The sequence below is a fragment of the Corvus cornix genome, chromosome 2 (genome assembly GCF_000738735.6).
Source record: "Corvus cornix cornix isolate S_Up_H32 chromosome 2, ASM73873v5, whole genome shotgun sequence".
Taxonomy (NCBI): Eukaryota; Metazoa; Chordata; class Aves; order Passeriformes; family Corvidae; genus Corvus; species Corvus cornix.
In genome coordinates, this window is record NC_046333.1 from 20,980,892 (window position 1) to 20,996,850 (window position 15,959).

Genomic DNA, 15,959 nt, shown 5'->3' on the forward strand with positions numbered 1-15,959 from the left:
TACTGTCCACTTAACCCCAGACCCCAGCATCATGCATTTTACATTCTTCCAAAGGGAAGAAATTGCTAATGAATTGTAGTTTATTTTAAAGTGGTGGCACTTTTAACAAAGTACAGGAAAAACACCTTGGCTGTTTGTTAGACACAAATGTTTTCATAATATCCTGACAAATATTTAATGATAAGAGCCTAAAAAAAAAAAACCCCTCAGTGCTAAACGTTGAGGATTGTTGAATAATACGTAACGATCCCAGCTTACGGTATCTCTTGTCTAACTCCTTTTTATGCCTGTATTCATTGCATTATTTCTTTTAGTAAATGCCTGTATGCGTCTTTCTGACTTGTTTCTTGTGTGTCTTTTTTTTATATTTTTCCCCTCTCCTTTCTGCCATTTACTGTGATACCAAGAAACAGTAAAAGAATGCCATCTCTCTGGTGTTTGGTTGAACTGGATATTGAAAAAGATGCAAGTTTTAAATTAGGGCTTTTGTCTTTCATTGCCTTCTCTTTTTCCTATTCCTAGGCACCTAACAATTGGAAGCTCATAGTATAGCTCATTGCACTGAATGGTAGAGGACAAAGTGCCTTTTCTTTACACGACCATTTTTCACAAAAATTGTCGAGCTTCTTTATCTAAGAGAATCAAGCTGCTCAATCAGGTTTGGTTGGAAATAGGCATCAGTCTTGGAATTTACCAGTAGTGTGGTTGTAGAAGCCTTGAGTACGCAGTTTTTCTCAGTGTGGCTTTCTTAGACCATGGTTTCCTGATTGCTTCATGCTAATACAAGTTAGCTGGAAGGGATGCTCCGACTTGAGTGCCTTCAGCTTGCATTGACTAGGGTGTTGGAAATCATGGAGCTAAAGATGGCATGGTTTCTCATCTTTTTTTCTTTCTGTCCTTCCCACCCAACCTCCTGTAAAATGGTTCATAGTAAGCAATTCCCTCATTTTGTTCAGTTGCTGCAAGAGGAGTGTGATGTAGGGAAAGAGTAATTTATCTCTTCAGCAGTAGCCCATATATAGGTCAGATCAAAGTGATTGTGTAAATGCCAGTAGAATCATTAAGAGAATAAATGGCATGTCAACACTGGGGAGTAAGATTTTTGAGGTTGTATATGTTTCATATGACATTCTGTATGATAGTCTTTAGTAACATTCTTATTTTTACAAGTTTTCTCCCAAACCGGGGGATTTTCTACTCTCTTAGTTTGTACTATGAGTTGCTCAAGGGCTTTTTGCTGTGTGTGAGTGTATGGGCCAGCAGACAGAATGAGATAGCTCATGGTACTGTTTTATGCATCCCATTGTAGAACTACAAGCAGGTTTTTTAAAATGTTGGTTTGTAGATGTCTGTGCTGGAAATAGATTGTATTTTACCCAAATGGTAATGGATTTTCTTTATTAGTTATTGCTGTGTAGTTTCTTTAGGGTATTTTTGAGCTTTGCTTTAATACTAGAGTTGTTTAGAAAACCAGTCTTTTTCAAAGGCAAATGTGCATGTTGTTTCTTCTCAGCGACTGCCACATGGTTTTCTGTAATTCTTCTCTCTGAAGAGAAAATGTATGGACAAAAATTCTAATGGGAGAACTGAAATGAGACCTTTAATTTTTATTTGCAAAATACATAGCCATTTGAACTGGGAGGGATTGGAAAAGTTTGAGGAAGGAAGAGAGCAACAAGACTTTTGCTTTGAATTGTCCCAAAAGATTGTCTTGACCCAAAGAGTTTTTTTCTCTTGAGCAATCTCAGTAGTACAACTTGCATGCCTACTTGGAGCTTTCTGATTTGATGACTGTGTGTTTGGTGTTAACTTAGGGGCTCATCCTGGTAGGGATCCCAGCTGTTTGGATTTTCAAAGTCAGATTTACCTAGTGGAAGACTCCCCTTAGGTAAATGGCTAATGCTACATTTGGACTCACTAAATAAAAGTGAATGTGGGGTGATGGTATTTCAAAATCTTAAACACTGACGATAATATATAAAAGTATTTGCAGATGGGATGTACTAGCCTCAAGGCTTAGTAAAGAGCTGCCAGCCTTTAATTTTTGGGAGCTCTTTTGGAGAATGGTAATAGACAAATCATTGTAAATTGTCACTTATGAAATATTCTTATGGATGTCTGTTTTGTGTAGTTAAAAATACTAAAGGTTAATTTAAGGTCTTCTACCATATATGGATAGCTGAATTAGAAGTAGTTGCCTTTTAAAGCATATAGAGGAACATGAAATGACTTCTTGGAGAGCAAGTAATGCATTACCGGTTACAGTTCAAGGATCTTGATTATACTTTTTGTCTAGGTTTGGTTTTGCTGAAGTTAGACCTATGGAATTGGAAATAGGGGAAGGATAGAACTGTCACCAGCAGGAGAGACTACTAGTCTTCAAAAGGCTTTGGAAGTTGGAAAGGTTCCCCCAGTTTCCTTTAACACAGTGTTGCTGTGTTAAAGGAAATGTTCCATTTTTTTAAGGCAAGAATTGGGATATTGCCAGGTCACTATTGCACTAATGTCTTAAAAAACACAACCGAAATTGCTTTTCTACAAGTGTTTTGAGAAAAACTGTAGCATAAGGCAGTGATTTTGACACAGTAGAATTGAATAATGCCTATTTGTTTGCTTTTTAGTGCTTCCTAGTTTAAAAATTACATCTAAGACTTCACAGCATTTGAAATGGTGTGAAAGGCAAATGGTCTTGGTTGAAGCTTAATGGAGTGAATGCTGTGGATTCCCATTCACGGAAGGGCGATGGGGCAAGTGGTCCTACCCAGGGAAGGCATTCCTCAAGAAGAGAATTTAATTAACTTTACTGCTATTTATCACACTTACCCTTTCTAAGGTGGCCAGCTTTCTAAGCTGTTGTCCTCTGCTTTCAGAGTGTGTCAGGTTTCTGGGCTCACATGATGCCGTTTCTGTCATCTGGTTGTCAAATGTGGAGCTGCTGCTCCTTGTTTGAACACTGTGGTGTAACTTTGGACAGTCTGGTTCATAATTGCTCTTAAGGGTGTTAAGAGTTGTTAATTTTTCCTATGGAAGTTCATTTGGTTTAACGGTAAGTCCCAGAGGAAAGCACATAGGTTGCCATGTCCAGGTAAGTTTGCCGCAGTATCTAAAAAAGGAAAGGATGGGAGGAAGCTGTTAGACTAGCGGATTGTGCATCCTGCAGTAAGCCTCTTCCCATTTTATTTGTTGTTTGGAAGTAACAGACAAAGGGACTGTGATTGCCTAAGTGCATGGTTTCAGTGGGGAAGGTGATAAAATATTTGGAGAAGGTGTAATATTCTGTTAATAGATGCAGCTTTCCAAGGCAGAGGGGGGGAGACCACAGGATCTTCCCAGATTTCTTTGCACAGGAAGAAGCAAAGCCCATGTTTATAGCTTTGATGTCAGCTGTGTGTGTGTGTTTGAAATGGTCTATTTCTCAGTCACTTTTCTCTGCTGTGGTGTCCAGGCTGTCTTGGTGTTCATCTGTTGCTGATTATCTAGATGTGAGCCTACAGGTGCAGGAGGCAAACCAGATTTGTTCCGGTGATTACAGGTGATCTTGACTGGGCATAGGAGGAATGTGGTAAGTTGGTCTGAGATAAGGAGGAATTATGTGACTTTACCTGAAGGAGAGGTATATGCCTGAAAAAAACCAAAAATGAGTCAGAGGTGGGATTAGTCCAAGACTGTTGTCACCTGGATTTGTGACTGTTCATCTGCGAGTAAGTGATGTGAAAGTTGAAGTGTGGTTTGAGAAAATTTCAGGTTTAGGTTAATTATTTTTGTGTCAATTAGAAGGCCGTACAGTCACTACTCAGTCACTTCAACTTTTTGAGTAAATGCCACCTAGGTTGCCAGGGTTCATCGCATGTATTTATTTCCTATGCATAGATTTGGATTGATCCTGCTGTCAGATGGATGTTCCTCAACTCTCAGGGGGAGTTTTGCAGCAAGTATTTGGGAACTGCTGCATGTCAAAGAGAAGTGGTGATAGAAAAGCAAAGGCATAAAAGTAATGTCAATAGTTGACAACAGTAATGGGGAGAGTGGACTGCAGAACTGTTTATTGCTTTAGTGAATTACTGAGATATGACAGCCTGTTTTCTTCTGTAGTTATTAGAAGTACTTAATGCTAAAGAAACAAGTTACAGAGTTACAAGCTTGCATCTTTCCACTTCTGGATTCATTCTGTGTGAATTTCATTGTTTTGAAGGGGTTCTATGTAAAAGCATTGAAAACTGTATGTTTACCTTTTCCCTTTTAAAAACAATTAGTTTTGAATTCTCCTAAATAATACTACTTCTGGTCTAAAGTGTTCTAAATAAAAAAACCCACATTGTAAATAATATTGAAAGATTTACTAGATCTTATGCATAGGACGCTGCAAGGCCATTTGCTTTTTTTTCTTTTTTTTTTGTACCTTTTTATTATACATTGTTAACTCTTAGCAGTGGTTTTTTGAAACGTGCAAGAAGCTGTTCACAGATGTCTGCATAGAAGGTGAAGGAGGGTTACCTCCTTGCTTGTAATGAAGACTCTTCTCCAGAAGTGAATGGAAATATGTAAAGCCTTGCGAGTCATGGAAATAGACTTACTTCAAGCATAAGATGTTTTTTGGATTATAAATAAAACCCAGAAACTCTGGGCCTGTGTTTCTCTTGGCATTTATGACCTTACTCTAAGCCTGAATAGGTATTTTGCCTGAAAAGTAGAAGAAAAAAGTTCACAACACTTTAAACTCATAGTTGTGAATAGTTTGTATTTAACAGAGGAAAAATAATCTCAAGACCCTTAATTTCCCCATTAGCTTTGGAGAACTGAGATGACGCCTTGAAGTGTGAACTGTGCTTTCTGTGAGCTGCTGCTCACAGCAGTTGTTACATAGTTGGCTGGGCTAGGGCATGGGGTTTTGGGGGATTTTATCAAAAGGTCTGACTTGTTTGGGTGAGGCCTTTGGGGCTTATGAGTATTTGATATATAGCTGTCTGTGTTTGCTGTCCTTGAGTGTAAGTCAGGTGGCTGCTGTAGTGGACTGATGAGACATTTCCTCCAACAGCTTCAAGAGGCTATAGACCATGTGTTGCTGGTAGCAACAAGGGCCATGTGTCCTTCTGAATCCTTGGTATTTTTAATCAATTATTCAAAGACTCTCTCAGCTTCCTCACAGACATTAATGAGGGTTAAATAAATATATAAATCCAGTTGTTAAGTACTCTTACATGGTGAGACCAAGGTGATTCAGGCTTTGAGAAAATCTTTGCTACAAAACTGGAGTCCTATGTAACAAAGGCTGTGGTTTGATGCAAATTGGTCTTGAGGGCTCTTAGTAGTGGTTCTAAATGCTGCAGACACATGCCACAAAATACTGTTCTGGTATAAGCAAACAAAAATGTCGGTGTTTCAGAAATCTGACTAATGAAACTGTAGAAGTAGGCTTTAGGTTGAATCTAACTTCATCTGACAACTAAAAGATTTTGTGCTCATACTTGTTCTAAATCGGTTGGTTGATTCAGTAATGGTTGGTATTAATAATCATTGATCTGAAGATGTGTTCATTTGATATTTTTACCCCTTGACAGTTTGCCAGTAACACCTTCTTGAGCATTCTGCAGAACCAGGGCAATGACTTCTGTTCACTTGCACACCAGCATCTCCTTTTGCTGCATTGATACACTTAGACATCTTCTAATGCTAGTTGGAAGAGTATATGGCATCAGATTGAGAACAGCAGCTTTGAGTGATCACAGTGACAACTTGGTCTGTGTGTTTCTTGTGGTATTTGATGTCTCTCTTTATACCAAACAGATCTTAGGAAACCCAGCCATTGCTTGGCTGCCAACACTCACATGAGATACAAGTCAGTGCAGGGCAGTAGCTTTATCTTGTAAATGTGCACTATATTGCACTATATTTTCAATGCCAATGCATGGTACCTTGAAACAGACTTTAAGATAATAAATAAAACTTATGTTTCCATGACTTGGAGTTGTCCAAGCTAGTCTTGACAGATAGGCAAGATAAATGCTAACAAAGTGGCCTGGTTACTGTGGAGAGAAAATGTGAGTTGTTCAAACTGTGTCTGTCTTTTCCCCAGTCTTAGCCCTGTTTGTAAAACATTTGCAGCTTTGATCAGTCACCCTTGATAGACTGCTCTTATCAGCTGCTTGACTCTAAAACCAGCAGAAAACTTGGTTGAGACTGGTGAGTTCTATCTTGCAGTGTACTGAAATAGTCCTTTCTGGAAGTGCCAGAGGAGGGGAAACATGAGGGTGGGGAGTAAAGAAAGACCATTGCCTTTCTCTGGCAGCATGTCATTGGAGCAATTGCCTCTGGAAGTGAAGCCAAGCTGTAATAGAAGGCCATGGCTAATGTACAGTCAGGTTAGACTAGTTCTAAGTAACAGAGGGAACCTCTCTATTCCTGTGTTATGCTAAGTATCCTTAAGATACAGAGCTTTACTGAAGACAACCACAAAGAGATCTCATGGCCATCGTACTCATGTGCTGCAGCTGGCCCACTGATGCAGGTAGCTAACTTACCATGGGAAAAAACATGTCAAGAAGTTTTTGTTTCTGTTCTCCTTCAACTCCTGCACTTACTGCTGAAGTGTTAGATCATGCTTAGAAAAACCAAACAACCAACCAAAAATAAAATTAAGCGCTACTAAAACTTTAAGGGATTGCTTTTTTGTTTGCAGTGAGTTCCCTTCAGTGATTTGGTAAACTGGTTGCTACAACTGAGGAGCAGCACAGACATGAGAACTGTTTTGGCTTTCCAATGTAATTAAGTTACCAGGAACAAGTGCTATGGTTATGCTTGATACGAAGTTCTTCCATTTGAAGTCAGCTGTAATGACCAGGCTTTAGGATTAGCACAGACGTTGACTTCCTCTGTTAATAAAAGCAAAAAAAATCGTATTGGATTTCATGAAAGCTTTCCCTTTTTTTTCCTTTCCCATGCTGCTGACTTAAAGAAGATATTATTAAAGGACTTGGTTTAGAAACACGATGTAAGTGTGGAAGTGCTGGGAGAACGGTGGTGACCTTATGGTAACCTGCATCCTTAGGCTGTTGGTGAATGTCTGTTCCTATTCATGATTGTGGCCACAAAAACCAAAATTTTGTTTTAATGGCACACCTGATTTCTCTGTTGTTTACAAGCACATCTGGAAGGAATGTGAATCAGAGTCCAGACTGGGTTTCCTCATTTACTGGTTCAAGTTTCATTGTACCAAAGAAGCTACGTAGGTAGTTTGTGGTTCTCTTGCAGTCATTTAGCTATCAGTCTGGGTATTGGAATGATCTGCCACCTCCACAGTTGCCGAAAAAAAAGTGTGCTTGTCACAGCCCAGTGGTTCTTACCCAGTTGATTCACCCAGCTCATCTGCACAGCTGGGACAGTTTGTAAAGCTAGAAGAAGATTTAGCATCTTTTGTGGCATTTTCCTTGGAATGCTATTGTTGAAGTAACCAGTTGAGCTCTGCTTATGACCAGGTAGGTCCTGAAGAAGAGGAAGATGCTATTAGTGTCGCCAGCAGTAAAGTGTGCTGTAATCCCTCATATTTGGAGGGGGTGGGAGGGGGAAATCTGTTTATTCTTTGTAGAAATGGAGTAGGGAAAGGCTCTGTTCTTTTAAGTGGGTTTCACTTATGACCTGGAGAAGAGAACAGGCAGAAACCTGAACCCATGTTTGGTATATGCAGCCATTGTAGAACCAGACATGCACACCTTGATTCTGCTCACTTTTCTCTCATAATTTGCTTTGATCTTGGCCATTACATTTTGAAAATCCCTCACTTCAACAGTAAAAGGAGAGCTTCCAGGTGTGACATGAACAAAAGTCCTTCTACTTGAGGTCTGTGTTTGCTTCTTTTTACTAATTAAAGCACATGTGCTAAAATTTAAGTATGCCTAGACATTAGTAGAGTTCAGGCTTTCTGCAACACTAAGTAGTGTTGGGCTTTTTTCCTGAGAGAAGTCTGCGTAAGATCCTGACAGTTGTAATTGAAACTTGACCATTTGGTTGTATGTTGCTCAGAAGTTTATCAGGGCTCTGGAGTTCTTCCTCTGTCCTTTGAGTTAAACATCACAGAGAACAGTATGACAGAGGACTTGGTATCATGTACTTTTTATTTTATCTCTAGCACATCTAAGTGTGGCCAAGAGTTCTGGTTATGTTTAGATTTTGCAGGGGAAAAACTGCTACTGAGTGGTCATGCTTGGTATGAGAAGTTTTAGGAACAGTATCAGTGAATAATTTAGAACTCTAATTTTCTAATAAAAATCTTTGCTCTTACCCATCCAATTCTGAATCACACCTCAGCCCAGGAGTATGCCAGCTTCCCCTATTGCATACCTGGAGTGTGAGATTTCCTTGACTGCAAAGTAAAGAATGTCTAGAGATATTGTGCCTTCTAAGCTGGCATTGAAAGGCTCTTTTCCTCCTGAACTATTGAAAACCAATTTATGTAGGGTATAAATTCAGTCACTGTAGTCTCTTAAGCATGTTTCTGTAGCTTGTACTGGGGGGTGGGTTTTTTGGCCTTTTAGGTGTGTCTAATTACTGATTGATACACTGAAGACATGGTGAGGATGAAAAATTCTGACATGGTCATTAGTGTGAATTGGTAGCCTAAAAAGGAGCTTAGCAGTGAATCAGTGTAAAAGACAGCAAGATAGACATATTGTTAAAGAGAGTAGGGAGAGGAATCAAATAATGCAAACAAGGGGATGAGAGGAGACCTAAATTCTGTGAAATCTGTGAAATAATCCACAGTGAATTGCCACTAATGAAGGGCCACAAAAATACTTTATCTTGCGCAGCTCTTTTAAAGAGCCAAGACTAATTATTTGTTTTCTGTGAAACACCTAGCATGTTTATAAAGAGAAGATCTAAGGTGCCTGCACAGGAAGAGGAGATGTAATTTCCAAGCAGATAATGTCTGCCAGTGAGAAGTACATAGATCTGCACTTTTGTAAGTGGGAATACTGGTAGTATGATGGCTTGTGAAGACTTCTTTTGAAATAAACCTGACCTGCATCTAGTTTTTGCTCTCAAAGAAGAAAATAATTCTCATTGTGGGCACGAACTACAGTTTTGTTAGTAGAGTCATCATTCTTCTGGTTGTTGAAGAATAAGGGACACACTGCAAGTAAGCAGTTGCAGGTATTATTTAGAAAGTGGGTTTCTGTTTGGAATTCCCAAACACTTAGTAGTCAGATATATGAATGCGAGATTTGAGCTTGCAAAACAGTTTTCTTCCTGTTGCAGTCTGCTTATTGCCTACAGGTTTGAAGCCACACTTAAAACACTACAGCCAGTTTATGAAAGAGCTCAGGTTTTGTTATTTTTTGCATTTTGGTTGGGGTTTTTTTAGCTGCTTGACCTTTTAATTTTTTTTAAATATTAGGGAGATGTTGTAGCTCATTATCGCAGAGTTGGTGAAATTTTGTAGTAGCTAAACTATATCTACTTACTAAAATTTTTGAAAAATAAGTCTGAAAGATCAGTTTCTCCAACTGTATTGAAGAAAACAAGACTCTTATAATAGCTGTTAAGTGTTTGAAAGAAAATAAATAATGATATTTTCAAGACCTGGAAGTTTGATAACTGGACAAGGAATACTTTAGTTGGACTATTCAACTGAAAAGTCGAGTTGGTCTTCTAAACACTTTGGAATAGTGAATGTTGCATTTCTCTGTTTCCAGCTCTAATTTCTGGTTTGGTTTAGCCATTGTTTAAAAGAAAAGAATAAAATACCCTTTTCTATGTTTTTAAGATGTGTTGATTCAAGGCTTAAGGATCAGAAATTAAAATATTTTTATGAGAAGATTGAAGCAATATATGTCTGCCATGAAAATAATAAACTGAGTTTGGTATTGAGCTCATCTGGTCCTGTGTTTGGCACTGTTGAGGCTACACCTCAAATCCTGAGTTAAATTTTGAACTTCTCGGTACAAAAAGGACATTGAAGGATCTGGAGCACAAGTCTGATGAGGAGCAGCTGAGGGAGCTGGGGATGTTCAGTCTGGAGGAAAGGAGGCTCAAGGAGGGACCTTACCACTCTCACTCTGCAACTGCCTGAAAGGAGGGTTTAGCCGGGTGGGAGTTGCTTCTTCCAAGTATCAAGCAATAGGATGATAGGAAATTACCTCAAGTTGTGCTAGAGGTGGTTTATACTGGATTTGAGGAGAAATTTTCTCACAGAAAGGGTTGTCAGTCATTGGAATGGGCTGCCTGGGGACATCCCTGGATGAATTTAAGATATGCAGATGTGGTGCTTGGGGACATAGTTTAGTGGTGGGTTTTGCAGTGTTAGGTTAATGGTTGGACTCAGTGATTTTAAATAAGAGAATCTAAGCTGTTCTGTGATGTTGAAGTTTCTGCATTTGGTTTTCATTACTGTGTAGTTCTGTACGGTTGTATCTATGTATGGGGAGTTGTATCTAAGTGAATGTAAACTGTTTCTGGACAAACAATACTTGTTCTCATTGAATTTCTTTGCTAAACTATGGTTAGAAACTGACCTTAGTATATGATTCGGTGACTTTTAAAGTTGTGAAAATTAATAATTTGAAGATTTAGGTGGTTGTCCTTTTCAGCATGTTGTGGCAAAAGCATGTATCTTAAGGGGCTGACATTCAAGTCATAACCAGAATTTATTCTTTGAATTCGTTCAATCTGTGGGTTACTGATCTACATGTCTGTGATCTACCTACTGTAAATGGAATGCCTACATCTTTTTCAGGACTGTCTTGGTGAGACTGGAAGGATGCAGCCATCCTGTTGTTATGAAAGGCTTGTGTGCAGAATGTGGCCAGGATTTAACTCAGTAAGTACTGTCAGCTCTTTTTCCAACTTCTCCTTGCTTCCGATTAGGGATTCAAGCTCTTCCATCTGTTTGTTGTCTAAATATAGTCATAAATATCCTGAGCTGGAAGGGACTTGGAGGTCATCTAGTTCCAGCCCCCTTGCCATGAGGAGGGAGACGTTCCGCTAGACCAAGTTGCTCAGAGTCCCATCCTGTCTGGCCTTAAACACTTCCAAGGATGGGGCATCCACAGCTTCTCCGGGCAACCTGTTGCAGTGCCTCACCACTCTCACAGAGAACAATTTTATCCTTATAGCTAATGAAACCTACGCTTTTTTCATTCAAAGCAATTCCCCCTTGTCCTATCTCTACATGCCCTTGTAAAATATAAATAGTTCCTCTATAGGTCTCTTTTTAGGCCCTTCAGGTACTGGAAGGCTGCTCTGAGGTCTCCACTCATTTAGGATTTAAGAACTGTGCGTGCTCTTTTTTCTTGGAGATGATGTTGGGTAACTTAGGTAGAAAATATAAGGAGCATGTGTAAAGAGGTAAATTCTCGTCACACTTTGCTTTCCATGTACTCACCACTGAGACTGAGAGTTGTATGGTGTGTCAACAGTGGCTTAGTAAACTTGAGAGCTTTATGTGTGCAGGTGCAAATAGCTGAGAGGTAATAGCAGTCTCATTCATACGACCTTGCTTCATTTGTACTGTGTCTGAATAGGAGCTAGCTTGTCTCCAGTGCTTTCAATTTAAGGCTTCTTAACTGTTTTCAATTTTTTGTGAAACATTCTGCCATGGAACTAAAGGAATTTAAGCCTTAGGCGAAAAAGAAAGCAAGTTCAAAAGATGATTGTATTTCTCCTTTGCTCTGTCTCATTGCTTGGTAAAGAGAATGTTTCTTATGCATATCACATTACTAATTCAACAGCTGTTCCAAAACAGGCTATATAGTTGCCTAGATTTTATAAATTAATGTTGCATACTCATTTCGTTTGTCTGGAAATACTTTAGTTTCTTTTTAATTCATGCTCATGTTAAGAATTACTTTGTGAACATTATCCTACAAACTAGTGCAAGTGGACTGAATACTGAGAGTGCTATGCAAGAAGTAGCCTGGTTGATGTTTGGATATAACTTCTTATTTAAAGTCGAATGTTAATATTTTATAAACATTTGGCAAACCTAGCGAAGTTAGGATAATCATGAATAGGGCTTTGTCTGTCCTGAATGAATATTTGATTTGAGGTTTGAATACAGTCACGTCTAAATATTGTTCTTCTGCTATCGTTTCATGAAAAATCCAGAAAAACTCAAGGTATCCAGCGAATTAAGATTTTTTCACTTAATACTTCTTACTGTGTCTTATGTATGTGTCTTCATTTTATACAAAATGGCTTATACATCTGAAATACTGTGTTAAGTCTGCTGAGCCTACATCGGAACACAATTCAAAAGCCGTGATGCTTTTCTTGCTTGGAGAAAAGCAAGTACAGCATTCTTAGTAGTCATTCAACTAATGGTCTGAAAACAGTTAATAATTTTTAAAGGCTCATTTGAAATGTCTCTCAGGGTTATATATGAGATTTTTCTGAACTCTGAAGCAAAGGATGTAAGATGCTAAAATGTGCACGTAAACTTTAGACAAGTAATACGTTTTGTTTCTGGACATCAGTGCTGCCATACACTATGGTACAGTGAAAGATACCTGTCTGTGGTTGTGTCTGCATCAACTCAGCTCAGTACAGTTGTTCCTCAGAAGTTTGCTTGTCACAAAGTGAAATCTGGTTTAACTCTTGTTGTAGGTCTGATACCAAACGTTGTCCTTAATAGGACTGGTACGTGGGAGAATTAAAACATCTGCATGTGTCACCTAGGACAAAATTTGTATGGTAGTATTTTTTAATATTGGTGAATCATCAATTAAATGTCAGAATTCCCAATAAATTCATTGATATAAGCTGTAAGCCAGTGAAAGGGATCCTATACAGGGTTTCTTGGTCAGTTTTCAAGCAATTTCTTACTCGTGTGTGCACTTGTACACGCTCTGTGTCATATGTACACAAGGGTGACACCTCTTCTGTGTTGTTATCTGTATATGCACGCGTCTGTGTACCACCAAGTCTGTGTGTATAATATGCACATAAATAAAATAAACACGAGCATACAAAGAGTTCCTCACTCTGTGCCAATGGGAAGAGCATATATGGGGTTTTTTTTGGATGGTATTTGTGAAGCAGCAGTCACTCTTTGTGCAGAGAGTAACTTTGCCTGTCCTTTGTTTAAATTTTTCGTACTCTAGCTTGGAAAAAAAGCATATAATTGCATGCTGAGTAATTGCAAAGAAAAAAAAAAAACAACGAAGCGGAATAGCTCTAAATTTGAGTGGTTTGGTAGTTATACCTAGTTTATAGCTTGTTTTTTTATGCAAATCAATACTTAAATGTGTTTCATCTTAGTGTCGTGTCATAAAATAATTGTATGGAAGTATAACTTACTACACTGACTTTTTGCAGGGTTTTTTCTGGTGAGCTGCTTTGATCTCTATCCATTTTGTCTTGCATTAGCAAGAATTTGAAAGTGTGTGTTAGTTAAAATAGCTCTTTTTAATCAGTTTTTGGTGATGATTAGTTTGAGACTACAGATTTTGGTCTGTTTAACGTTTCACTAAGCTATTTCTCTCTCATGTCATGCTGCTCTTCCCTGTGTGATTAGGATACGAAGCAAGAATGGAAAGCAGAGCGTGCCATTATCCACAGCAACTGTATCAATGGTTCACAGCGTCCCAGAACTGAAAGTTAGCTCCGAGGTAAGTACCATCGTGCTTTCTTTGTTCACACCTTTCACAGTAGCACCACAATTGAGAAACTTAATTATAGTAGTTTCTTAAATGTTGTGTACAGGAAGTTTAGCTTCTCTTTGAAGAGGAATTTGGGATTGCACATTAGTAGCCCCAGGCTTTTGTGAGTTTATTGTAGTGTAGATTGATTTTTATCAGATTTTTTACCAGTTTTTTTTAGAGCTGTGTACTGAAAAGATGGCACTTTGACAGTAGCCTGTAAACTTTCTAGTTGAACATTTTTGTCACTAAGAGTGAACAGTTAGTGAAAAGTTCCATTAGCTGAAATCTGTTCAAAGCTTGCAGTGTCTCTGAAACTAGCTTTAACCTTCACCTTGAAATTGACCCACTAGATATAGTGAAGTTAGTTTGTCTGCAACTTACCTTTATGGTAAAATTATTTCATTATTTTTCAAATGTTCCAAATATTCTGATTTCATTAATATTTCAAATATTCATCTGAGTTATCAAAATATGCTTGTTAATCCCTCAGTTTGTGTAGGGGGAAAGAGCATGTTTATTTTGAAGATAAACATTCTTGTTTATCTTCTTTGTCAACCTGATCTGTTTTAACTTTTTTACGTTGCTACTTGCTTTTTTGTCTCTGGTAATTCTTCAAAGAACACCAATGAGGGGAACTATGAAGATGTAAGCAGCTAGAGGTGTCCCCATCATAGATGAGTGTTTCAAAGGGCAGTTTGCACTTGATCTTGCTGCTTCATAGTGCTCTAACTTAACTTTACTTTTAAGTTCAGCTGTCTTGAGGGTAACACTGCAACTTGCTATCAGAAGTGATTAAGTGAACACAGAGTTTCACATGGTACTTGGAAAGTTTGTAAACACATGCAAGAGGAGTAGACTTCGCTCATGTTTACTGGGTTATAAAGTCTCTGTTGTTAGTGCCAATGTGGAACTGCATGATCTTAACTATTTATGTCTGAAGACATACATTCTGTAACCTGAAGTTGGCAGGTATCATTTCTGTCACCAGCAGCTTCGGTTTTATACTCGGTGTGGGGTTGTCAGACGTATTGTCCTTAATGATGCAAAACTACTGGACATAGCAGTCAAAAGTTCTCAGACCTACTTATGAATTATCCTTTGTGTTCAAAGCTACTGCTATTTCCTATCAAGACACTAGGACTTAAATTAAATCAGTGGTTACTTATTTGTTAAATTTGAAAGTTTTATGTCGAGTTCATGAATTTTAAGAGTTAATAGTGTCCCAGAGGTCTGAGAGCAGACTTTGAGAGCAGTATTTTTTTCTGTAAAAAAATTGTTGCACAGCTGCCATTGCTACAGTTATGCTGAGGCATCATTTCTTGTGCAGTTAGTTTGTAGCAGAAATGCTTCTCACTTTTACAATAAACAAAAGGCCATAAACCTAATTTATTTCTATGAAGCTAAGCTTAGCAGTGAATATTTCTGTTACAGCAAGCTGAGCAGCTGGGAAGAGAAGATCAACAGCGACTACATCGAAATAGAAAACTGGTGCTCATGGTCGATTTGGACCAGACATTGATCCATACTACAGAACAGCACTGCCAGCAAATGTCCAATAAGGTATTTGGGGTGAACTTGCAAGCCAGTGTAGCAACAGGAGTGTTTCTGACAATATTTAAATTACGGTTCTTTAAAAGAATGTTCTGTGGTTAGGTAAAATTGTAGTTGAAGAATAAAAGAAAATGAGAAACAAGTCTTCCATAATATGTTCCTTTTTCTCTACATTTAAATTGATGTTTTCTTTTTTCCATTCATGCTTTCCTGCGCTTTTCCTTTCTAATCATTTTGAGAGATGTTTCAGGTAGCTATTTTTAATCTCTGCTTTCCTTCCTCTGCAATTCACAAGCTGAGTACTCAGTAATGAGACTATTTTCCCTCCAAGTCTGAGGCAGACACAGTGAATTACTTTTCAAAGTCCCTTTTTGAGCAATCCTGTGTGTTGCTATGTCTGTCCTTCCGTGAGTATGTGTAGAGATTTTTTAAAAATATTTTTGGGGGGAGTGAGGCAGGGAGAGGTTGTGTGTTGCTGTTTAATTTCTTCATGAAACTCTTGCTCTTGAACTGACGAGGAGTATTGGCTTGTAACATTTGATTTGGAAGCTCTAAAACAAGAAACGTGTTGAAATGTGTACAGTGGCTTGAACAAGAGGATGCAAACTCAAACATCAATATCATGCAAATTGTGATTGCTTAGTTCTTTTCTTTCCTCTTCCCGTTCTTGCATGTCCAGTGGGCTCAGCATATGTTCACAATTGCTAGGAAAAAGCAAGCTAGAAATGTACATTGCAATTAAGAGAAAAGGGAGCTGTGAATATTCAACGTAAAGAT

The 15,959-nt window shown here is 38.4% G+C and overlaps 1 protein-coding gene across 1 annotated transcript in view; it reads left to right on the forward strand.

Moving 5' to 3' along the window:
* Window positions 1-15,959, forward strand: part of CTDP1 (CTD phosphatase subunit 1) — a 102,781-nt gene that overhangs the window by 3,454 nt on the left and 83,368 nt on the right. Inside the window, exons 2-4 of the mRNA XM_039571975.1 lie at window positions 10,727-10,810; window positions 13,505-13,598; window positions 15,063-15,191. Coding sequence (XP_039427909.1) covers window positions 10,770-10,810; window positions 13,505-13,598; window positions 15,063-15,191 — 264 coding nt within the window. The 5' untranslated portion in view covers window positions 10,727-10,769. The remainder of the gene's footprint in view (window positions 1-10,726; window positions 10,811-13,504; window positions 13,599-15,062; window positions 15,192-15,959) is intronic.